At 45.9% G+C, this 26272-nt stretch overlaps 1 protein-coding gene across 1 annotated transcript; it reads left to right on the forward strand.

Moving 5' to 3' along the window:
* The first annotated feature begins 226 nt into the window (after positions 1-226).
* LOC144098617 (transient receptor potential cation channel subfamily A member 1 homolog) lies at positions 227-26272 on the forward strand. The gene is given in 23 exon segments (XM_077631400.1): positions 227-548; positions 1879-2053; positions 5421-5497; positions 6639-6818; positions 7885-8079; positions 9259-9367; positions 11314-11509; positions 13323-13506; positions 13978-14085; positions 14536-14624; positions 15741-15999; positions 16919-17064; positions 17696-17817; positions 18404-18457; positions 18460-18573; positions 19532-19632; positions 21533-21732; positions 21823-21955; positions 22021-22152; positions 22793-22993; positions 23577-23816; positions 24543-24713; positions 25961-26272. Coding segments are annotated over 23 exon segments (3474 nt in total). The 5' UTR covers positions 227-455; the 3' UTR covers positions 26156-26272.

Here is a 26272-nt window from a genome sequence, read left to right on the forward strand (position 1 = left end):
GAGATTCGCAAGCGGTTTGCAGGGGGTGTCCGTTTTCTCGGCTTCCTTCTTTCACTAGTGCGCCCCTCGTGCGGCCTAATCTCGCACACCGCTGCTCGCAGCAACGCCGTTATCGGCACCACTCTCTCTTCTCTAACCTCTCGCTGTTTGTCGTGCGGTTAACATGCTTCGTTATCGCCACGCTCGGGCAAAAACCATCGCCGCTTCCGTAGGCTTGATAATCTTTGCGTGTCCGTGCCATCTCCGTGGGCGGATACGAGCAGCGGCGAGGTGCGCACAGCGACGTCGTCGACGACTCATCGGCGGGACGTTCTGCGCGATGGCTTCGCCGCCTCCGCCGCGCATGCCATGAGTTCAGGTGGCGCGACCGCCGTTGGAGTGGACTTCCCCGAGTCTTGTGCAACAACAGCGCATACTGGTGGGCGTGTGCGGCCCTGAAGGGACTAACCGGAGCCATGCCGCTGTTTCCCAAGAGGCAGCCGTCTCTTCTGGCCATGCACCTGCCACTCAGGTCTACCAAGTCGGTGCCCAACATGGACCTGTTCCAGGTTTGACCTGTGGCTTCTGTCGTCCGTTGGATTGTGTGCTTGCTCATTATAAAAACCCTTCACCTCCTTCTTAATAGATCACTCACTGTAGTTTTCTTCTAACATGGTTAGCGCGTAGTTTGTGCGACTGGATTGCTAACAGAAGCAGATATGAAGGTGCGCGGACGAAGGAAGCAGGTAGTAAATAAAAGAAGGGGTAGTGACGCCATGAATTGTTGGCTCTGATGTTTTTTTGTTATTGTTCGTCGTTTGTTTTTTGTTAGTTATGACGCGCATTAATACTCAAGAGGAAGTGTTATTTACAAGGTTGAGAGACTGCGAAGATTTGTGTGTCTTCCAAATCGCGTTGAATAGCTATCGTCTCTTTTTCAGTCGGGCTGTTGTAGGCTGTCTATGATTACCATCTTGAGCTGCACTCTTGTTTAATAGGATTTTCTCTTTTGCCGGCATCCCATTTATTCCGAAAAGATGATGTGCTTCCGGTTAGACAACCTACAAAGGGTGTCGGGGAATGAGTTCAAGGAAGAAAGCTATGTATTTTTGTTTTCAATTTTCGCTAAATGTACACACCCGCGTGCTCGCACGCACGCACGCACACGCACGCACACACACCTTTTTTCTCTTGAACCCAACGTGGCTGTTGCGATTGTTGCACCACCACACCATGATCAGCTGAATATGCTGACTCCCAATCTAGTAAGGAGCAAAGAGCAAGCGTGCATTGCTGCTGCTGCAATTAGGCATATCGAAGCTCGTGTTTAATGCTACTTTACATGTCAGCGAAACACAGTGAACCGAGGGGCGACCAGTAGTTGAGGTCCCGATATTATTTTCGACGACCTGGTTTTCTTTAGGTTACCTGAAAATTTCAATGTTCTAGCGTGTTCGCTCTTCGTTGCCAATGAAATAATTGTTGACAATATAGTTATGAAATATGTATGCGCAGTGCAAGAATGCAGAAAAGATTTTGAAATGCGGGCCTTACAAAAATTATCTGTAGTCTGGAGTTGTTTTCTAGATCGACGGATGCTAATTTCTACTGTTGCAGGTTTTTTAATAGGGTACCTATTTTCACATTTTACGTAAATTTACGTCAATACATAAAGTATGTTTTCTAGAGATTAGAAAGGATGCCATGCAATAACCATCTCTACATCAAACCCGCTGTAGGAAGTGCATTCCGAAAGGTGATATAAATGACCACGGGGAAACACTTTCTCGATTGCCTTATTACCCTGACCTCGTTCTACGCTCATTCCCGACAAGGCGCTTTATAAGATCTCCGTGGGAAGTGTCATAAAGATACGAGCGCCACACCGCGGCTGCGCAGGCGATTGCGGAGGGCAAGGAGGCCGTCCTGAGCCACTACCTCGAGGACCTGAGCGACACTATACGGAGGCTGAAGGTCAATGACCGTGACAAGAACACCGGGGCCACGCTGCTACACCAGGCCGTCAAAGTCAAGAACAGTGCCATCCTGGACATGCTGCTAACCTACGGTGCAGGTGCGTTCGCCTTCTGGGCTCTTTCCAACTGGTTATGTCCTGCTCGTAGACTACAGGTAAGGCACGCCGAAAAAAGTGTGCCCTTTGAAGTGTACCACTTATCGAAGCCTTCCTTAAGCTCAGACTTTATTTTATTTAAACGAGCGAAAAACGCTTTAGTGCTGTACGCTGACAAGTTAACGGAATCACCAGTTCAGTTTCCCAGTCCTAGTATGGAGAGCAGCACTGCGCCTCCGCTACCACTTCGCAGAATCCTTCCCGGTCCGTGATCACCCCACCTGTCCATTTAGGTACTTCACTTAGATTTTCTCGGACATAAACCTTTTTTTGTCTGGCTGTTGAGAAACTGGTAAATATTTAAGGAGGACACAGCCTTACCTTTTTATTTTATTTCTCAACTTTGAAATTTAATCATTTATTATTATCGTACGGGTCTCGGCTACATGGACGCTAGATATGCTCCCATCACCACTCAGTTCGTCGAGCACGAAGAGAGGCGTTAAAGGCGCACACACCACATTGGAATTCCGTTCTTCGCTTTGTGAGTGCGTAATTTCCTTTTCTTCTGCTCAAATATCATTATATTCACAAGTAAAGTTTTCTTGTAGAACGGTTAAGTCCGGTACTCCAACTAAATATGGCCTCGGAAACGCTAGAGGGGCAGTCCAATAAGCTGACTGGGACTCGGTCAAGTAGAAAAGAAACCCGTTGAGTCGATAACCAACAACGAATAGAAACAAGGACGAAAAGCCAGAGCCAGATTTCTGACAGCGGAAGATGTTGACAGATTGCTGTGCAGGAGCGCTTGTCAAACCTTCTGCCAGCGCAGTGGAGCCAAGCGTTTCTTTTGCAGCTTGCCGGCGGTACGAGAACCTCTTTCTTTCGTCAGATACCAGTTGAAGCCCTTGTTATGAATCACCATGACAAACTTCGCTTTTCTGCCTTAATTTTCGGTATACGAATAAGAAGCAAATCGCTGCGAAAAAAAAAGATGTGCGTGTGTGAGAAAGTCCTGCGTGTAAAGAGCGAGAGCTAGATAGAAGACGTCAATGTGACAGTAAAGTGAAACGTTTGTCACTTATCAAATGAGTTTTTACTTGTCATCATAATTTGCTTGCCAAATAAAAATGGAATACGTATTACACTAGCTCAGGGAGCACAGGGTAGGTAGAGGATTTAGAAGAAAGAAATGTCACTAACTAATACTGAATAACTATATTACGATAGTTTGCAATCGTAAATACGGAGAGGGGAGATGCCGTGGAAACCTTAAAGAAGAGAACAAGACGGCCACTTTAGCATAGAGCGCCAGAGTTCGATTGTGGTGATCTCTGTAGGCTCTATTGCAACCTACATCGACGGCACCTGTATATCCCCCTCTTTTTTATCTCTGTTCTAAAGAAAGTATTCGTAATGTTTCGTGTACCTTCTGAAACAAGCCTAGACACTGCCAGTTCTATCTGTAGAAGGCGGCTGTAGACGTGCCCTTTTATGACGACGCGTTAAGACTAGTATAGAAAGGTCTCGTGTGCCACTGACCAAACTGATCATCTCCACTTTCATCATGCACATCCAAAAGTAGTGCTCGCGAAGCATCTCTGAAACGTGGGCTAGGAAATGGCAACCACATTTGCATTTACACGACGTTATACCGGTGTCTTGGTTAAAATTGCGGAACAGGCATTTTCTGGCTCTGACATTCGCGTAACGGGACTTGGGTCTTCCGGTATCTCAGTCATGTGCGTTTCCATCGTTGTAGATAGTGTCCTTTGCGCACGTCCATTTATGTGATACCAGTGGCACAACGAAGCAGGCTTCGAGGAGATTGTTTTTGGCCTTAGAAGCGTGATTGTTGGAGAGACAAAGAGAACAATAAGAGACATCTAAACAGAAAACAGTACCCGGAACTCACATAGCTAACATTTATTGATTATTCGTGCGATCAAGAAAGACGCATTCTTCGCTTCCATCGGTAAAATAAGAAGCGCTGCCGGGCCCAGACTTTGGTAATATTTAGTTTTCAAAAGTAATTCGCGTCAAAGCTAAACATCTGGACTACGAGTCAGTTTAAATTAGCTTAGTGTGTTTTAACGGATACTAAATTCTGCGCGTGCAGTATTTTCGCACTGGCCATTGCAATATGGACCTCATGGTCAATGACAGAGCTGTTGAATTTCGTATATTGCTGAGCCATCTCTGCGCGTAATCGTTTGTAAGCAGAAGTGGAACTTCATTAATAGCAGCGGCAATTAAAGCAGAATTACTGCAAGCATAAACTAGAAACATCTATCGTTGCATGCCAGTTTCTAGTTCTGTGTTTCCAAATAAAAACAACATTTCCGTAAGGCGCGTATTTAACAACTATTAGACAGTTTTTAAACGAGACATGCTCTATAAAAAAAGATGAAATCTATAACGTGAAAGGTAGTTTGTTTTATGAAATCCCAGTGCTATGGGTGTAACTCTAATAGCCCTCTACGAATTTAATGCATAGTCATCATTATATGAAACGCTGCGGATAGCATAAAGTTCTTCGAAATCATGCGCAGTTAGAAAAAAAATCCGGGCTCATTGTGCAAAGTGCTAACACGCAGTCTTGTTGCTGTGGCTGCCTTATCGTGTCTGCCTTTGTTCGTGTCCCGCGCTTGCATATCTTATTGTCGCTCCGTTATCCTTTTAGGTATGCTAGACATTCCTGTACCCCGGTCGCCGTCCGGTAAGGTTAGTGGACACCTATTGAGTTACATACTCGCCGATCCCTGTAGGCATTTTCCATTGTCTCGATCATGAACCCCAGACGATGCAACTAAATAAAAGAGATAAAATATAACTGCAATCGAAACAATAGAAGCTTATGTGACAAGTAATGATTAATTATGAGAGGAATTTCAGTGACATTCTCTATATCTCGTGCAACGAATTGCCAAACTTCCTGTAAATGAAGGACTTTGAGACAACTATTTTGTGCTTCGCAATTCTATACACAGAGATGAAGCCGGTTTTCTCAGTTAGTTATAAACTCCGGATTGTGCGGTAGTGCAGCTTCGATTTACTGTTTTTTCTCCTGAAAGACGGCCCTATAAACGCGATTGTAAAAGAGAGAGAGAAAAGAGACGCCTAAGAAGAAAACAATAGCTGCTACTTATGGCTAATATTTATTGATAATTCGCATAACCAAGAAACACGTCATTGTCTTCGTCGCTTCCACGAATAGAGTGAAAATCACTGCAGTGTCCAGAGATGTGTGAAAGGGTAGGCGATGAGAAGGCAATAATAGCTTCCTCAGTGCTTGCACAAGATTGTGATAACAAATGCATTTGACGGGATTAATGATGCCTTACCTTTGTTACTTTATTTTCTCCTCCAGATCCAAACATAAAGGACAAAATGGGCTTCACTCCGTTGCACTATGTGGCCAAATTTGTGCGACCGGAGAAGAGAAGGGTAAGTGCCTTTATTTCAATACGAATCTGTCTTTTGTTGCATCATGCGCCTGTTCTTTTAACTTCAGGATGCAGCACTGATTTGGTCAGGGGCCAAATCACTGCGAACAGGAGCGGAAATAAAAGAGGTGGCTAGTATGTAGAGATTATTTGCTTAAAGCATATTTTTATATGCTAATGTGTATGAAGCGGTTTTCTGCGCTTATTGTTTATTACCATGAACAAGTCACGTTTGTTATGAATCGGTACACGTGTAAAGCCGTTTTTTTTCCTAGTCGCGGTGTCCCTATTTTGATTTTAGAAGCTACTTGCCGAACACCTTCTTTGTTTTCCTGTCACAATACCTGCCGCAGTATGCACTTTTGCAAATGGCTCCGCTAGTGGCCATTGCCAATAGACCCATACATACGCATACTTGTGAAAAAGATTGAATCAAACCAAATGCTGCATTACACTTGTTCTGTCCAACTAGTGTTGCCCGTCATCGAACGGACGACTGTTCGCACTTCGCCCGGGTTGGAATACAGCGGCATAAAAAAGAACACTTGAGCGCCTCTTCGACAAGCCTCGGAATGTTATAAATGCCAGGAAAAGCTACCCTCACGGTGCCACGGACGCGGTGTGCCAAAACGCATAATCAAGAGAACACTCAAATAATTTTAGTTGCGCCTGTATGGTGGCTCCTAAGCTTAAGGAACAACACAAAACATTGTTCGCTTAAACCCCGTGGGAGAATTGGAACATAAGCACGAACCCAAATGAAACATGACGCAAAAATTGCCGAAGACTGCGCAAAGTAGGGCAAAATTTAGCAACAAGACAGCTTCGCTCTGCCAAAAAAGGCGAATTTGAAAGGAAACACTATTGCACGAACATGCACCAGTAATCAGCCACAACAGTAAGTCATTTAACTATCGCACTTACACAGCAAGCCTCACGCGTTCCAACATTATTCGAAAGTTGAGCACAAAAAAAATTCTTGAATTACATTTTTACCGCCCAGCACAAAATCGGTGTAATAAATAAGGAAAAAATAAGGCCACGGCTTTAAGATTATTTCTCGGGTTAGCTGAATTGATTTCTCAACACAACGAGAATTCCTGCAGAACCTTTAGAAACGCTCAATACACTATGTTGCGCAGAGCGTGATCCTGGCATGCGAGGACTCGGCGTCGCTGATGATCCAGACGCTGATGTCGGCGATGGGCACCGGTGCCAACGCCATCGACGCCTGGGGCATGACGCCGCTGCACCACGCGTCGCTTTCGGGCAACAGCCACGTGGTGCGCTGCCTGCTGCCCTACACCAGCGTGGACAAGGAGGTGAGCGCCCTCTCCACGGTGATGGTGAGCGCCATAGGCATGAGATTAGAAATGAGAAAGACTGGGAAGAACTTGACGGGAATTTTCATTAGGTCACTGCTTAGAAGGACTTGGAAGACTGTATCTCTGCGAATAGAGCGAATTATTCATTGAAAACTAGTAAAAGCTGGGAATGCTTTAATGATTTTCCTCAGCGCACAGCGCCGAGTAGGGGGAGTGCACATGATGACATCGACTGCGGTGGCACACTTGCAACGCAGAAAGGCTTTCTTGAAGGAATAGCAATTGACGACGCACGGTGGGGTGTGGGCAAAGGCAGAGAAAATCTTAAATCTTACTGCAGACGACGCAATCATTTAGCTTTTCTGCACCACTTTCACACTATGAGCAGAAGCCAGACCATAGTCAAGGCTTTAATTGACGATTACGTCACCGTTTTAAATGCTTAAACAAAAATAGTGAGCAAGCTTTACCTACAAGCTTCCTACATTCGAATACACGAATCTCCCAGAATTCTCAGAAATGTTTGAGCTTCTCTTTCTTCATTTAAATATCTTGTATTTTTTGGGCGCATTACAGCCGGTTAAGGTTATAGCCTTCAGCTACAAGAAACCCTACCATATGGCCCTGAGTGCGAGCAATGGCTACACTGTTCTGTTCAGACATTGTATTCGATGTCCACGTTTTCCGCGCAAAATTTGTAAACCCAAGGTCTCCTGCACAAGTTTATCTTCTCTTGGGACTTTTGGATACTGTAGGACTGAGATCATGCATCATGGTCATCTACCAGACACTAGGAATGTCTAATTCGGGGCTTTCATTGCGGTAGCAAAATGGACGTGTCAGGCATAGACCCAGAAAATCGCAGTATACTTCCAAAGTTCCCGCCATTCATTCTGCTCGTCCTCACTAAAACCTTTGTTGCAGAGCGAAGTTAGAATCTGATGCTTTTCGATGGGTTCTAAATAGCTGCAGAAGTGCATAAGTAACAGACAGAGAGGGCGTGGTAGGGTTTTCTTCTAAGCCTCGTGGTCGGTTGAGGGACCGTTTGCGTTGCGTGGTGCAGGTGACGGACAAGCAGGGACGCACGGCTCTGCACAACGCGGCCACTCTGGGCGATGCCGAGGTAGTGCGGCTGCTGCTCAGCCACGGAGCCAACATCCACGCCGTGGACAAGAAGGGACTCACGCCACTCCACATTGCCGCCAAGGAAGGAAGCCTGCAGGCTGTGCGCCTGCTGTGCGAACAGATACTCAAGGATGTGAGCGTCCCTCGCTGTGTAGCCTTACCACACGCTTAGCGAGAACGGGGAAACATTCGCAAAGTGATTTGTACACAAGATATTACTTCGGATAGGAAGATTAGATAATTCCCATCAATCTTTTAACAACACTACCTTACAATATTCCACAGTTGCCTGCCAATTAAGATTAATGTCCAAGAAAGCTGAACTTGGTTCCTGACTGACCAGCGCCAGTGCGCTGCGCAGTGACAACAGAATAAATCCAAGGCGCTTGCCATGACTAACCCATACTTTGGCCAGCGACGGAAGCGCGCAACAGAATACGGTAGGTGCAAGTCCGGTTCAGATTAAGTCTTACATACGGATATGAACGTGGAGATTTGCTGCTGTAGTTCAACGTAAAAGTCACTCTGCTGGCTTATTGAGTGTGTTGGGACCACACACACCCGTGAGAGAAGGCACATGAACCGTGTGTGCAACGAACAAAAAAAATAATTTCGTCGTGGCTTAGGTAAGATTATAGCTGAGCAATGCACCTCGAGCTCGATTCGCCTAGTACGACAGTAAGACGGCTGTGTTGAGCTACTTGTTACGTACTGGCTGTGATTGACAGCGCAGAGACAAGGGACCAAGGAAGCAGACAGGACCGGCGGGAAGTACAACAGTGCACACTTTGATTATGACTGCGCGCATTGGGCGCAAAAATTTTGACTTCTTTCTCCACGTGTGTGCTCCTTAGGTTTCTTCCACGCCTCCTGTCAAATGATGCACTTTCGTAACTGAGCAGTTAGGAGTTTTCTTGAAAGGAAGTAGATATTTAATGATAGATAAAGTAGCTGCAATGAATTTGGATGCTTTTTATTCCGGACTTCAGCAGACATGACATTTTATTTTCATAAAACCACCACTCCGATGCATGCATCTGACATCTTGTATTAAACAGGTCGCAAGAGAATTAGTGCTTGTTGAGTGGCGTAAACAGTTCGACACGTACGATCTTCTAGCCTCCGTTCGATCCTGCTCTCTCCAGTGAAATTTTGCGGGATATACAATTCCTGTGCCTTTTCGAGTTACGTAAGAAATAGTTGTGAATGTAACATTTGCTGACATCAGTCCTTCTAGCGCGGCAAGTTGTTCAAGCGCTCAGTCATCTTCGAGGCCAACTAAGTACCCTGTGTCGCATGTGCGCTGGCGCAGGACAACCCCCTGATACGTCTCTCCAGGAGGGACAAACAGAACATGACTCCTCTTCACTACGCCGTCGAGAACAACCACATCGAAATCGTGCGCTTCCTCCTCGAAAAAGGTGAGTGGACTCGAATTTTTTGCAACGAAAGCAAGATTTCTGGGCCTAGGTATTGTGGCTGGAAATGAACGAGATGCACAATAACATAATGATCATCATTTAATTCCTTAATTCTTTCCCTAAAAATGCAGCTGACAAAATAAATCAGAAAGTATGAAATTTGGGGTTTCCGGAAATTTCACACGGTTTTCTCAATAGACGTGGATATATTCCTACGGGCAGTGCTTGTAACACTGTACATCCTTTCTTAAGAGACCTGAGGTTTCCAAGCCAAGAAAGGCAGCCTACAAGAAAATGTTCCTACGTAAGGAGTAAGCAAATTACACAGCTGCACCCCTGGTTTCTAACACGGCGAAGACTTTCAAAGTGACCTTAAGAAATGAACGCACAACGAGACTCTGCAGTTGCGCAGGCAAAACAAGAACGGCTTTGCTTTGAACTGCAATTTCCTCGCAAACGCACAGGCTCCTTTAACGAGAAAGGTAACATTGCTGTACTGAATAAAGCCATAAAACTTTAAGGTTGGTTTTTTCCGCGTTCAATTAACGTAAGATCGACACCTGTCCGACTAATAAACTCGGACAAAGTACTCCAGCCTCTTTGCCTTTTTGCCATTTCAGAATAACATAAAGCCAATCAGTCGTCATCATCACCATCAGCCAGTCTACACCCACTGCAAGGCAAAGGCCTCTCCCATGACTCCAATTAACATTGCCCTTTGCCAGCTGCGCTCACAGTATACCCGCAAACTTCTTAATCTCATCGGCCCACCTGACTTCCTGCCGCTCCTTGCAAAAACAAGCTGTCGCGAAGGTGTATTATGTTTTTCAAGTTTTATTTTCGTTTATCGCCCCTGGCAAGTGGCCTTATTAGTGTTTGCTATGATAGATACAACCATGAGCGCTACGGAACAATGACAGCCACGTGTGGCCATTTCTACAAAGCAGAACTCTGTCGGCATTTGAGGTACCCTATCCTTTTTGACCCTTAAACAAGCCAATAAGAAAGTTCTGGTTTCTTTGTTCAGTTATTGTCTTTAAGGTCCCCTGGCATAATATCTTGCTTCAAGGCTTAAAGGACCGCAAGCCAATAATTGGGAAAGTGGACCAACACAAATGCGTGGGTTCGTCAGTTACTGATGAAACTGTCACCACAGCGGAGATCAAGGACACTTCAAGTTAGAGGAAACCTTAGGTTTGGTTTCCTTCTCAAGGTCAAACACAAGTAAACTAACACTTCTTGCATCAGATAAATTCCTCTAACGCATTTCAGGAAGTTTTCAAGTGTTCTCCATTTTGATGAAGGGATGAGGAGTTCTATTTTAGGTGTTTTTCCGAGCTAGCTAGGCCGGCTTATTTCATTAAACCTCGCATACGTGTGGGCTTGGTCAGAACGTGTACATTCTTGCTTTGAGAACAAAAATAATAAGTTTTCATGCGCGCAGACGTTTGGGTGGGATGGGCTGCAAAGGGTTACATCGAAATTTTTCGGTCACCTTCAAATTTACCGCGCCAGCTTTATTGCCTGTCGTCTATGATCGCACCTTCCACCACACCTAGGCGAGAATAAAAAAGCGCGACAACAAATTTGTGACATGCTCCTTGAGAAGCATGAATCGAGTGCAGCAAACCGTTCGTCGTTAGCAGCCGCCGCGGTGGCTGAGTGGTTATGGCGCACGGCTGCTGGCCCGAAAGACGCGGGTTCGATCCCGGCCGCGGCGGTCGAATTTCGATGGAGGCGAAATTCTAGAGGCCCGTGTGCTGTGCGATGTCAGTGCACGATGAAGAACCCCAGGTGGTCGAAATTTCCGGAGCCCTTCACTACGGCGTCCCTCATAGCCTGAGTCGCTTTGGGACGTTAAACCCCCATAAACCAAACCAAACCTTCGTCGCTAGCCTAAGACCCGCGGGAAAACAGTGCAACCACACGAGTCCTGGAACGTGCAGGCGTGGACCCGAACTTCCCATCGTCGACGGGCCTGACGGCGCTCCACCTAGCTGCTATGCGGAGCGGTGTGCCCATGTGCGAGCTCCTGGTCAAGCACGGCGCCACCACCGACGTGCTGGCCGACGGCAACAAGACGCCGCTCTACCTGGCGGCTACCAACGACCGGCCCCTCATCGTTGCTTTCCTTCTTGACCAGTGAGTGACCGCCGCTGTACATCCTGAGCTAAGTGCCCTGGCCAAACGGTGCCTGTGTAAAGGAGCGTCAGTATGGTCGACGCCGATTAATTTACCTTGGCAACCTGGTCTGGACTTAGCATTCGCGGCACGTCCTCCTGGAATATAGAAGCAATATTTTACCTAACCAAACCAAAGAAAACTAGACTCACGGTCACGCCAAAGAAGCCATGTAAACAAAAGGAATTATATTTGGTAAATTATTTCTTTTATATAAGGGCATAGTGATCGCAAAAATGGCCTAGCGACTTGAGCATCCTCCTCGCATGCGGGAGGTGCGAGGTTCAATACCCAGTGGTGCCGAATACTTACCGGTGAAACAATCGGTTGAAGTGTTCCCCTAGCCTGGTACTTGGCTTACTGGGGGTGAAATGCTTCTAAACTCGGTTTTCGGCCCCTTCTTGTGTACACAAAAAAAAGACAGCTTGTGCCACATCACTTTCTGGCCAAAATTAACATACTCATCATCATCGTCATCAAAAAAGCTTCATAGAGTGGACAAGCTAGCGATTGCAAGTAACTTGCCTGCATATCCTGAGGACGCGGGCCAAATCCCGGCCGCGGCGGCCGCTTTTCGATGGGGTCGAAATCCAAGGCACCCGCCTACAGTGGAGACATTAAAAAACCCGACGGGGTGGAAATTGATCCGGAGCCCTCCACTATGTGTACCTCATAGCCGATGTGTCGCTTTGGGATATAAAACCCATATACCTGAATGACTGAAAAGTAACGCGAACATTCAACTAGTCAGTATGTTAAAAAACTGCAACAGATGGTAAAACGCAAAAAAAAAGAGAGACGCTCATATGGTTTGATGCGATGAACTGCGTAAGTAGAATACGCTTTTAGGATAATGGTTTCCATTTGATGCTTTTCTCTTTTGACGCATTCTATTGCTTGAAAGCCCATTATTTTGGCTTCACTTCAGCTGGCCTTTATGGCTCGCTGTTGATTTTATGTTTTACATTTTCTGCAGGTGCACTTCACTTTACTTTGGCCGGCTTTACTGTTCACTATTTATTTTGTATGCTTTTACATTTGTTGCATTATATCCTTCGTTTCAAAGCATCGGCGTGCGTTAAGCATACCTCTTATGAGTTATTAGAAAACTATTCCAGCACTTGAGAGGTTATTTGATTCATTTCTGATAATTTTTAGCTTGCATTATTTGATCAGTTGAGCGACGGTATTCGTCCAGCGAAGCAAATTGGTGGATTTTCGATTTGCTACTCGAAAACTCCGAATATTTGCGCACACTTAGCGGTTTGCTTAACAAGCGCGGCATAGGCAAAATACAGCCAGAACAAAAGCAAGTAAGACGGTATAGTATGGGCGGGGAAGCGGGGAGGAAGGGGGTGAGGGGGGGATTAACATCCCGAAGCTTCACATGGGCTGTGAAAAACGCCGAGTGGAGCGCTCCGGATTTATTCTGATTACATGGGGTTCTTTAAAAGCAGACACGATACAACCCACGGGAGTTTTTGCACTTTGCCTCCATCGAAATGCGGTCGCCGATTACTTTGGGTTGAGCTGCCAAACGCCATAACTCCTAAACCCCTGCGGCGTGTCTTTAGGCAAAGTTAGCCGACTACTCGAGGGCCTTTCGAAACAGTAGAGGACAAAAAGAAAGGGAGGGGGGAGCACAGCAGAGCAAGGCTACCATTTTCTTACCTTCACATTTTTGCTCTCTGAGTGAGCGGTGAAACTGGGAAAAAACCACTTTTGAATAAGGAGCTTTCCCACACTCTGTACATCATATCTTCTTGTTGTGCAGGGGCGCATGCATTGAGGACCGCGACGTGGAGGGCAACAGCCCTCTGCTGGGCGCCGTGGACAGCGGCAGCGTGGAGGTAGTGCAGCTGCTGCTGGACCGCGGTGCCGACATCGAGTCGCGCAACAACGATGACCGCAACGTGCTCCACATGGCGGTGCTCTCCAAAAACGAAGACGTCCTCCAGGTGAGCTCCCCTACTGGAAGTCTGCTCTTAGCGTGCAGGGATACAGTACCTCATGACCACCACGGGGCTTCTGGAAAACCTTTCCCCGCTGTAGGGGGCAGATGTAACAACGAGTGACTACGAGATTGTGTCGCCGAGATTGTGGGGTGCAGACCCCACCCCCGTGAGGACTTCTTCCTCTGGTCCTAATTATATTCTGCCGCCAAGTCGCTTATCTCTAGAACCTGGTCATAAGAATTTCCCTTATCGTGGTTTGCGGAAGTCGATACTTTAGCTTAAAATTTTCATCAGATGGCTCACGCTGAGAGAACTGCAAGTAGCTTAGAGCATGCACTTGGAGGATCCAAAACCACTACCAGGATACGCTCTTAGAGTTGACGATTTAGAACGGCGATTCCAGGGTTTTGTGTCAGCGCCGCTTTGGGTAGATGACAGCGTTTTCACAAACTGTTTCTGCTCGATCTCTCGTAGGTGCTCCTCAGCGTCAAGGCATCAGAGCTCCTCATCAACCGGAAAGACTACGACGGCGATACTCCGTTACATCACGCTGCGAGAAACGCTTTCCTCGAAATTGTTCAAGTGAGGGAGGTCTTTACGTGGTTGTCAATGAGCCCGAATTGAGTTGCGTCAAACTTCGCAGAACTAGAGCAATATACCATATGTAGCAGTAAGCATGATCAGAGTAATGTTGAACTGCAAAGGCAGTGATAATCTAGCCATGACTGATATTTACCACACTAGTTGCACATGATAATTTCCCTGAGTAAAGCGAGTCAGTGCTGGCATCACCTTTTAGTACGTATATCGAATTAGATGCTAAGCTTTCACCTGCTGGCTAAAGAAAAACAAATGAGGGCATGAAACATTAATAGAGACAAAATTGGAAGACTGAGCACTACGTATGACGTCAAACCGCGTTAATAGGGGTAGACTGAGGCGAAGCTTGCACAAGTTGCTGTGTGGCTTATTGTGCCGAAAGGCGCGAAGCCTACAGAGATTTTGGTTGTTACAATATTTATTGGTTTTCAGATTCTTTTGAGACACGGAGCAAAAGCGTCCGCGAAAAACTCAAGCGAAGAGACCACTCTTCACGCAGCATGCCATTACAACTATCCAAAGTGAGTAACGTAGGTTTATTACTTAATGTTCTGTGTTTATTACCAAATGAACTGATGCCAAAACGTGACTGCATGTCAAAACTTAGTTATTGATGTGGTTACAGTCGGAATTAGAACTTTATCAATTATTTTGAAAGGTCGCCCCTCAGCTTTTGCTTTGGGGCCATCTGAATAAAATCTGCAAGAATGTCTGCATTGTTATATATTGTGAGACTGAGAGTACCTGGAGCAGGCTGTATTGCCACTCGCAGGAATGGCGTTCGCGACGAAGACGAATATGGCAGGCAGATGATGATGAATATAGACAAATGAAGGTCACCCCCTCCCCCCCCCCCCCCCCCCCTCCCCCCCCCCCCCCCCCCCCCGTAGGAAAGTGACCATCCTGGTTGCGAGTTATAGTGATGATGGCCGACGGACAAAAAGCTTAAGGCTCGACACGTGGACTATCTCGACGCCATGACAGCGACTATCAGTGACAGGCGACGCGGGTGCGACACGATAGCTAGAAAACTAAACATTTTGACAGATTTGCCTGTCTGGTTGGGTTTGAAGGCTTATAATAAACTGCACATCTCCAACCAAAATATTAACTTTAACCCAACGTTTCGAAGCCGACTTGGCTCCTTCATCAGGGGTGACTGAGGGCAGTAGCTAGCGTCTTTTAAAAGACGCTAGCTACTGCCCTCAGTCACCCCTGATGATGGAGGAAAAGACGCTAGCTACTGCCCTCAGTCACCCCTGATGAAGGAGCCGAGTGGGCTTCGAAACGTTGGGTTAAAGTTAAAATTTTTGGTTGGAGATGTGCAGTTGACACGATAGCTAACCGGGGCGTTTGTTCAAGCACTGTATAGGGGCCACTATAGCGCGGCTCATAAGCTTTTCACATAAACCTGATATGCGCACAGGTGTCCAGAGTAAAATCTAATGACCAGGGGATTAAGAGACTGCATGGGGGTAAGGTCATAACTGCGTTTTCGGGAGGCCTTGCGAGCGTTTGTGTTTCAATATTATTAAATATTGATTCACTGAAGTGAATTTGGGAAGGAAAGCAAAAAAATGTATAATGTAGTGTCAGATTTCTTGAGAGTAAACTAAGAGAGTTCGTTCCTCCCGCAGTGTGGTGCGCGAGATCGTGAAGCAAGACGCTCGTCTGGTGAACGAAACGGACATCCACTGGAACACGCCCCTGCACGTGGCGGCGCAAGGCGGGTACAGCGAGACTGCCGCCATCCTGGTGGAGGCCGGCGCCGACCTGGAAGCCAAGAACTACTACGAGTGGACGCCGCTCACTGTGGCGTGCAAGAAGGGAAACTTCGACACCGTCTCCAAGCTCCTGGGCGCCGGAGCGTCCGTCAACAGCGTCGACAAGATGAAGGTCGGTAAGAGGCCCAGTTCGGTAGAGCTGTCTCATTTCTACGTTGTGCGACGCTGTCAAATGTCTAGCTGTGTACGTTCGTAACACAGAGCAAGATAGACAGGAGCTTGTACTGGAGATTGTTCGAGGAACCCGACACGTGCCGATAATGCCACACTGAGCGCGTGATCTTAAGTCGTGACGCCATCTATCGAGTGCGCCACGAAATTCCATCCAAATGGAGCACTAGTCACGTCATATCAGAACCTACTGTCGCGTCTATTTTATTCTGTAATGTGTAGGGCGATTTCTTTTTATGAGGTGTTGAAAAAGAGTGAACTCTGTGCACTCCACAACCACACGGGTCTGTAATCGAGCGTGCCTTAACCTTGGCAAAATGGCCATTCCGTAGTGTGACGACGTTTAAATACCGTGCATTGCTGTATACTGCGTTGCTTCCTGTTAAACTCTTCCGAATTTTGGACATTTCCTCTCTGAGTGGTGGCCCGGTGGTTTCAGGTTGAAACGGTCAGCGTAAGGCTGCTTTTCGAGTGCATTAGCTTTGGAGCTTCCACAGCGTTACTTTGCTGAGTATGAAATGCATACTTTTTCCTTTTCACACGCTAACCAGCTTCTCATGTGTATCATTATTTGCCTAGCAATAGACTAATGCGAATTCTGATTTCAAGCGTATGGTACACACCATATGCGCTTCCCCATACCATGAAAATTTATCTGCAAATGACGTCAGTAAGTTTTCTTGCGGTAAATTGCCAGTAGTGCCACTTCCGAGTCAGTCCAGGAAACAAGTGCGAGCTTCTCTAAGATTTAATGGGGCTGGTACGTTTCCATCTCAGATGACTTCTACACTCGTTGCTATTACAAGCACGATTCACATTTGCACTGTAACAGCGGCCAAGGTAAAGCATTGTTTCCTCAGAACAGGCCACTTCACATCGCGGCCCAGTTTGGCAACACGACGGTTGTGGACCTTCTGCTCGAACGCAAAGATGTGCGCGACTTCGTCTGCAAGAGAAACGCCAACAAGAAGAACTGCCTCGATATTGCCATCGAGGAAGACCACAGGTGCGGCTTCTTGTTCACTGCGTGCGGCCTTTCAATTTATAGAATTTCACGAAGAAACAGGAAGAGACACTTTAGCTTCCTCTAAAGAGTATGATGCGATAGTGTTAATGGATCAATGCCTATATATGCGGAATGGGTCATTCTCTACTCTTGCATTCATAGATCGCGTGGAGTCGGTGACAGTGGTGAAGTGACGCCCCACTGCTCCGGCAGGGGGCTGTTTCAAACAAAGCCGCCGGTTGGGACTTATGAGACCCGGGTTGATCTTCCCGAGGAACCTCTCGCGACCAATAATTAATTTAGCTACCGCCTGCCGTTAGCTACAGTAGTTTACTCGCAATCTGGAGGGCAAGTTGTGATGACGTCAAAAGGTCACGTGACCTAGGTGAGCCCCGTGTTACCTAGGTGTGCCATTTATGTGGCCCACTTAGATTGCTTCCTTGAAAATCTTTTGCAAGCTCCTCCCCCGATGACGCCGGGTTTTCCTTTGAATGGGATCCTTAACGCTGTCGAGTTAATAGCGCGCAGATATTTCTGTAAGATTATAACTGAAGATATTCAGCTTCTTTAGGTTACTAAATGGCGCTTTCGAAGAATGGAGGTCCGAATCCTGCGTATGTTTTGTTTTTAGGGGTGTTGTTGAGGCACTGCTGAAGAGCAAGTTCTGGAGGGAACTGCTGCAGAACTCCATAGAAAGCGATCAGTACGGAACCCACCAGACACCTTTGCGAAGCCTGATCCGCACGATGCCAGGTAGGTGGGCTTTTGCTGACTTGTACGCAGGGCGTTGCTTAAAGTTTATCTATCAGACTGTAGTTTTGATCACTGAGGCAATGCTTTGCTTGCCACAAACCATTCTTGGATGCGAGCTACGCTGCTTCATCCTGATTTTCAACAGACTGTGACGCCAAATTGTGACGCAGGACCTCAAGTCAAAGCAGATAATGCTATTTTTTATTTTGCGCTTAGGTCGGTCTTGAGGTTTGTAGTGTCATATCATTGCTTGTGTTTATTGTTGCACAAGGCAAGCCAAGGAGGCGTGACAACTGCTTCAGAAAGGTGAGCGAAACTAAGTGAACATCAGCAAATGCTACTGAAGATGAGCACAGTACCATGTTGTTGTTTTACCGCTTGCTTTCACTGAAAACGTGTCCTATGACCGAACTGCAAACGTCTTTACGTTCCCACAGTGTACTGCATCTAACGCTATTGGGCGACACGAGCAGCTTAAAGTGGATGACTAGTGCACACATTTTCTTCCAGTGACTCTAGTGCACATGGCTCACGCCTGACTTCTTAAGGCAAACATATTTTTACTTCGTGTTGCCTTGGGTCTCAGATTTGGCTACTCTCGTGTTCGACAACTGCGTTTTGGTCGAAGCCGCTTCGGACGAGGACCAAACAAGTCAGTCACGTATCAGTACCAGTTCCTGGACGACGCATTCTGCGGCTGCGGACACGAAGACTCCGATGATGATAGCGACTCGGACTCTGACTCGACAGTTCCAGGCGAGATTTTTTTAAAGTAACCCTAATTGTCATGAGGGCATAGTCCTAAGTTCTTAATAAGGCTATAATGACACGAATACAGCCAATTTAGGTTGATTAATACCTTGTTCTCTTTTTTTAATGATAACCTAAACCTCGAGACAATATTAGGTAATTTGGAGCTATGGCACATGAGAACTGAACAGTAGTGCTTTCATCCATTGCTACGCTTTGTGTAAGCTTGCGGGGAAGGGCGGCCCATAGGCGTTAACACCGCGATGTGGATTCAGGTGTGTTTGTACCCTTATTTTACCGAAGATGTTTTTAAGAACAGTATTCCTTTATAACCTCTCTTTCGACGTACACTCTGGTGTCGTCTGGTGTGTTTTGTTCTCCTTTGGAGAAGATTAAAGAACGTTGCAGTCAAACAATGCCAAACTGATAGCGGCCATTGATAAGCAGTCAATGTCATACTTTAAAATGGTTTCCCATAATGTTTCAAATGCTCCTCTCATTACATGTTATGCAGAAATTTATCTACACTTCAAATACGATAAGCTAGCGTTGGACGATGTTTTTTGTTCTTTTTACTGAAGCCATTCTTTAAACACATTTTTTAAAATCCATAGCGAAGCACATATTCGGTTACTCGCCGAGTTTCACTATTTTCTCAGTCCATTGTCAATGAAGTTGGATATGAAAGCACACATCGAGGTTGTGCACAGAAATGCCAAGACTGCCGCACCCTCACGGCTTTCCCCTTGCAAAACTGAAGCCAGACGGCAAAACTGAATTGGAATATTGCGTGGACAATTCTGGGCTCCTGTGTAAAGCAGAAAGGCACGCAGAGACAGTCATTCAGCAGGACCGATTTTAACAATTTTTTTATTGATTAGTTCCAGATTTTGTGCTCTGAAGGAACACAGTTAAGCCAAATCAGAATTGACTATTACCAATGACACGCATCTTTTTTTCACAGTTAGGAAAGTGTACGATGACAACGGCAACGTGCTTCCTGGCATACCTCTCTACTCGAAGGACTTCGGGACGCTCAAGCAGAATCACCCACTGATGATTATGGTGCGTACACAGTTGGCCTTGCGGTGACCTACGAATTAGGTGCAAGTATAACATTTTGCGTCCATCGCTGCCGATGTCATGAAGCTCTCATGTTGTCGGCATGCTGATGGTGAGGGCCCTGCGCGCATAACCACAGCCCAGAGAAGTCGGAGCAAAGCACAGCACTTTGGTTAGCAGGCGATAATCTAAATCGAGATCAGTGGTGAGCCGGTGGAGCATTGTCGCGTTATTTTATGTTATCGGTTGGCGGTTTCTCGGTTGACAGTCGCTGGCCCTCCCGATCGAATGAATATAGACACTTGCTAGGAGCTCAGTATCTTGGACTTTAATTCAGCTGATACAGGACAGTATCGGAGTAGCGCGTACACTGAAGGAGCAGAAAATTTTAGCTGGCCACGTTTTGGCCTGGCACTGGCTGGCTCAATTTTCAAACTAATCTACATCGCTTGAAGAACATAGCTGATAACTTTACGAGGGGTACGAAATGTAAGGCGCATAGCTGCCCCTCTTGACTGTGGAGGGAACTTATTACAATTCTGCGGGGCCAAAGCTAGAGTTTCTCAACATTGCCAAGAGGGAAAGCTGACGCCACTGCCTATGCGAGTTTCTTAAAGAGCCCTTCATTCACCTCAGAAATGAGAGGAAGGCGAGGTTTCTACATTGCCTTGGCTAGTGTTGGGCCGAAAAGATGAATTCTGCCTCATAATTCACTCCTCTTCGGGTTGACGAAATGATTTTAGTAGTGTGTTTTTCAGTTCTGCAACAATTTAGCACAAATGTTAAGCTTGAATCATAACTGTCAAAGCATTTCTTCCAGGTTTGTCGCGATAAGAGTTGTATTGTTTTGGTACAATACATCCACGTTTCGTGCCCAACAATAGCCGAGCCATATATATATATATATATATATATATATATATATATATATATATATATATATATATATATATATATATATATATATATATATATATATGAAAACACATCTTCCAGGTATCCCTGCGCCTCTGTATAGTAAATGGAGTCTAGCGCCACCTGCTTGTAATCTAGGTACTACTATGAAACTCTATGGTTCAAATGGTCCTTGATTTCACGCTCGAACCTACAGAGTGCGAAAAGCTTGTCCAGAACACGTTCTGGGCGCGTGTAGGGCTGAACAGTCGATGTCTAGCGATAAAATTTGTTTAAAATGGTGTAAATGTAAGCATGGGCAGTTAAATCGTAGGAATTCCACGTGATGTTTTGCCTTCCTGGTCGCAGTGTCTTTGGGAGCTGCACGACACACACTTCACTCTTTCTAGACAAGTGTTTTGCCCTCTGTACCCCCTTCAAGTGTAGCTATGAGCAGCTAGGAACATTCCTCAACCTTAAAGGGTCCGGCGCTTGCTAACAGTGAGCAAAGCTTATGAATGTTAAGCGCTTCTCGTTCGGTTTTGCGAATGCTGGCTGCCCTTGCAAAAATTTCATTACAGTCTATCGACTGCCCATGGCCTTCTGTCTATAAATCAATAAACTCTCTATAGACACTCCCTAGAGAACAGTCTATAGGCAATACAAATCCTATAAACAGCCTATGAACACTCTATAGATATTCTATAGATTCATGGCCATGCACATTTAGTACGCTTTTGTCTATAGGCAGTATATATATATATATATATATATATATATATATATATATATATATATATATATATATATATATATATATATATATATATATATATATATATATATATATATATATATATATATATATATATATATACTATGAATAGACAAAAAGAAATATCTATAGGAAGGCAATAGAGGCTATCATAAGTCTATAGACTGTATATAGGCCATTTTTGTAAGGGTGGACAGTGCCGTGACTGCATCGTTTTTTCTATCATGGCCGCAGGCAAACGAAAGACGTCGAGCACTGCTTGGCCACGAGCTGTGCAAGAGCCTGCTTCTGCACAAGTGGGAGAGCTACGGCCGCTACGTGTACTACGGCACTATGTCCATATATATGCTCTTCCTGGGTTGCCTCACGTCTTTCGCCATGGGCACACCGGCGCCATGTCCGCTAGACTTCCCGCACTTCAACACCACTTGCTCGTGAGCATCATCAGCTTGAATTATGTGAGCGAGAGTTTACCTTGAACTCACCCCTCTCACACCCCTTCGCGGGTTCTGTTACCTTCTCAGGTTCATCTCGAGGTACAACACGTGCGCCGTTATTGGTGAGGCGTCCGACGAAGGACAGTACATGCAGACGGACTTCGCCCGGAAGGCCAAGATTATCATATTCATGGTGTCTCTCATATTTCTACTCAAAGAGGTCAGTAATTTTTCCTGTGCAACTGTGGCGAAGCAAATCGAAGAATGCGAGCTCTGCGACTGCAGGTTTTCCAAATGTACAACACTCGATGGAACTACCTTGATCTGGAAAATCTGTCCGAGTGGAGCTGCTACGTCTGCTCGCTTCTCTTTGTCTTCAACTTCACAGACTGCTCGGCGTCGACTGGAGTTCCTGAGGTATTGTCGCGCTTTTTTGATAGTTTACATTGCTTTAGTTCTAGCATGCCGTACTTATTTTTCTTACTTGAACACTTTTACAACCGTCTCTATCACTGGCAGGTATAATTCACTGATACAATCAACAAATAAGTCAATCAATCAAAACCACTCAGTCAGTCAGTCAGTCAGTCAGTCAGTCAGTCAGTCAGTCAGTCAGTCAGTCAGTCAGTCAGTCAGTCAGTCAGTCAGTCAGTCAGTCAGTCGGTCAGTCAGTCTCAGTCAGTCAGTCGGTCAGTCAGTCAGTCAGTGAGTCAGTCAGTCAGTCAGTCAGTCAGTCAGTCAGTCAGTCAGTCAGTCAGTCAGTCAGTCAGTCAGTCAGTCAGTCAGTCAGTCAGTCAGTCAGTCAGTCAGTCAGTCAGTCAGTCTATAGTTTCGCTGCTAAGACGAACAAACTGGACTGCTAGAAATTTTTATTGGAACAACTTACTCAGCTCTTAGACGCTGTTGTAGTGACACAACTGGTGCATTGACCTTTCGTTCTTGCCCTGTCCTGAAGGTGTTGATTAAAATCCGCGCTACAGTAATCCCTTAAGCGTGTCCACGTGGTCTGGAGGGGAAAGGATGAGGATGTAAGGGATTTCATGACGTATCTGTGCAGCCTTGGCAGTGGCACCTGGGCGTCGTATCCGTGTTCCTCAGCTGGGCTCTGCTGGTGATCTACATCAGGAAGCTGCCTTTCCTGGGAATCTACGTCGTCATGTTCACTAACGTGCTCAGCACCTTCTGCCAGTTCTTCATGGTGTTCTTCCTCTTCATCGTGGCCTTCGCCCTGACCTTCTTCGCACTTCTGCAGAACCAGGTACGAAAGAGGCCTCAGCATAAAAGAGGAAGGCGCGATTGGTGTAGGCGCCCAGCGCGCGTTGATGCTTCCTCGCTTCTTGAGGGAAAAATTGTGTTGATTATTTCGTTTCGAAGTATTAGGTAAGAGCATAGAATTAACTTTAGCCTGGTGTTCCGAATGCTTGCGCGATATTTCTATTGGAAAGCTGTAGATGAAATGGAGCAAAGCTTTTCACTTGAGAGAAGAATAGAAAGACTCTAAGCAATTGTTAAAAAAAAAAACTTTGCTTGTGCAGCTACCGGTGCCTGGCATCATTGCGCTGAGAAGTACCGTATTAATTCTCCATGCAAAACTTAACCACCCTGTAAGTCTTCGAACCAGCTTATCAAGCTGAGAAAGAATCTCTTGATACCTTTGCTTCACTCAAAATGTAAAATACATTCCGAGAGAGAAGGGTGGAGTACACTAGGACGCTTTCTTAAGCCTCTTCTCTGCCTTGAAGCGGCTGCGTCCGCTTGTCATGGATCGTGATTTCGCTTTCCGAGTTCTAAGAAAAGCAAGATTTCCAAAGCCGCATTTTCTTTTCCTGCGCTGAGTGCAGGCTCCGTTTGACACCCCCTGGAAGGCGATTATGAAGACAACAGTGATGATGGTAGGCGAAATCGAGTACGACAGCATATTCACCGAGAATGTGCTGCCCTACGAGACCTCTTCGTACATCCTGATGGCCATGTTCATCGTGCTCATGACCATCATCACGTCCAACCTGCTGGTCGGTCTCGCAGTCGACGACATCAAAGAAGTCCTGGAACAGGCCGAGCTAAAGAGGCTAGGAATGCAGGCAAGTTTAGAATCAATTAATGGCAGACATTCGCTGACGCATGCGCATTCTTCATGAAAGCATCATTTTTCCTCTCGATAATGGGTCACTATTGACGAGCCTCTTCCCAAATGATGTTTTCATTTCATCCTTTTCAGCAATCTGTATCTTTCCAAGACGTCAAGGCGTCGAATACGAAGGTTACTCAAAGGATGGAAAAATGATGAGCCCGAGACAACTCCTTGGGCTCTCGAATAAAGCGCCCTTGTTCGCGAATAAGAACATAGCGTATTACTGGACGATAAACCCGAGGTTTATGCTCACAGGCGCTACTAATTATCAAATTTTGTAGACATTAGCTTGTTTTTGTGGGACAACCCGCAACATATAATATGGGATTTAAGGCCCGAAAGCAACATGGGATATGAAAGATGCCGTAGTGGAGAGCTCAGGATTAGTTTCGACCACCTTGGATTCTTTAACATGCACTAACAATGCACAGCATACGGGCCTATAGCATTTCACCTCCATTGAAAATGCGACCGCAGCGGCCGGAATCGAACCCGCATCTTTCAGGTCAGCAGCCGAGCCCCATGGCACTACATTGCTCGGTCCTGTTGGTTGTTCAGTGCATATAACTTCGTAGTCCAGCTGGCAACTTAGATATCGCTAAGGGAATTCTTACTAACTCTTTTGAACCAATTTGTGAGCGCCACCAAAATATGACCACCATTTATTTCTACGCAGGTTAAGCTGGTGCTCACTGTGGAAACGATGCTGCCTACATGGGTTCGACGTAGAGTCGTCGTGCAGAAAAGAACTCTGAAGCCCAACAAGAAGACCAAATTGGCCATCTTGTTGCGAAGAATGATTGGCATCAACATTCAAATGGATCAGCACAAAAGGCAAGACGAGAAGGTGAGAACTTTCGTTCGCGGTTACGATAACAAAAGCATTCTTAGCAGACTATCATGTGACATGAACTCGCTGTGGTTTTGTCTGCACGTGGCGTTATTTTTTAGTACGAAGTTGGCTAACAGGCGGTATTTCTAAGGCCATAAATAAGGTGCAAAGAGGTGGCGCGATGAGTGCTATTAAAATTCTGTTCTACACTAGTTCACGCTATCGCGCCAATCAATTTTGTTTTAATATTCACTCGAAGTTTCGTTTAGCTAGTAGGTACATAAACTATCAGCATAATGCTTCTGCTTCTGATTGTGCTCCTTGCTTACAGATTAAGGACAACAATTGGCAGAATGCTTAATAACTCTGCTATCGGTTACACACACAGTTAAAATATTTTTTCCAGAGGCCACGTGCCTACCTAGTCAAAGAGAACTCTAGTGTACTGGAAGGCTTTTCGCAGTGCGAGGCATCTTTTTGTGCTTTATACGCCGAATTTATATTGACGCTGTACCCCATTCCTGCCTCTGTGCGGTTGATATCAGCAGTATGGCCAATTTTAACCCTTTTCGTTTCATGCCTTCACGTTTTGAAGATGGGCTCTTCTCCACTTCTTCCGTTTTTCTGTGGAATCGCGATGTTTTTCAGTTGCAGTGACAGGTGTTAGGGCCGCAGCATGTACACAACATCCTATTACCGTACCTAGAACTACTAAGCGCTCAAAATGCAATTTCCCTTAAATTCACATTACGACAATAACAAAAACCCCGTTGGTTGTAGTGCGAAAGCAGTACATTAGGCAATTACATGGAAAAATCTTTTGTGCAGTATGACCTTGAGCTCATGACCTTATTTAACACCGTTCCAACCATGGATCTTCTGTGAAGCTTGACCTTGCGGGTGACCTTGGCCAACCTGGTGAAATAAAATAAATATTGCTGCACTGGCCACTGCCCGACAGCACTATGCTATCGCCACTTTTTTTTCAGCATGGTATTTATCACACGCGTTTATATGCGGGAACGAGCTATATATATTATTTACAAAGTAATCATCCAGTAGCCGAGCAAGTTGCCACAGCCAATCACGTCTCTTGTTAAACTAAGCACAAGCTAAGCACGAAACAAAGCCATGAGCCAACCAGGCTAAACACATGCTTTCGCACGTCTGCTCGGTTGAACACCGTTATGACCCTCCCACATTTTTCTTGGTTTCCAGCTTCTGCAACATGTGGTTATTTCTGCGAATTCTCCTTTTTCCAGTACACGGTGGAGAAGGTGTACGAGCACCAGCAGGCCATGGAGCGCAGTCTGAAGCACCTCCTGGAGCGCATGAACATCCTAACCCAGCAAGGACACCAGCTGGAGAAGTCCCTGAACGCGCTCTCTCGACGCCTGGCCGACGAAGGCGACGTCAGGCCTCGTTCAGCGAGGACGTCTGTCTCCAACGACTTGTGACCTCGTATATGACAGCGAGACTTTTTAGCAGATAACTTTATTCACGCACTTGTTCTCCATTCCTTTGCATTGTCAAGAAATGAATAAATATTACGCTCAAATGTTTGCTGGCGCAGA

The sequence above is a fragment of the Amblyomma americanum genome, chromosome 7 (genome assembly GCF_052857255.1).
Source record: "Amblyomma americanum isolate KBUSLIRL-KWMA chromosome 7, ASM5285725v1, whole genome shotgun sequence".
In the NCBI taxonomy this organism is placed as follows: Eukaryota; Metazoa; Arthropoda; class Arachnida; order Ixodida; family Ixodidae; genus Amblyomma; species Amblyomma americanum.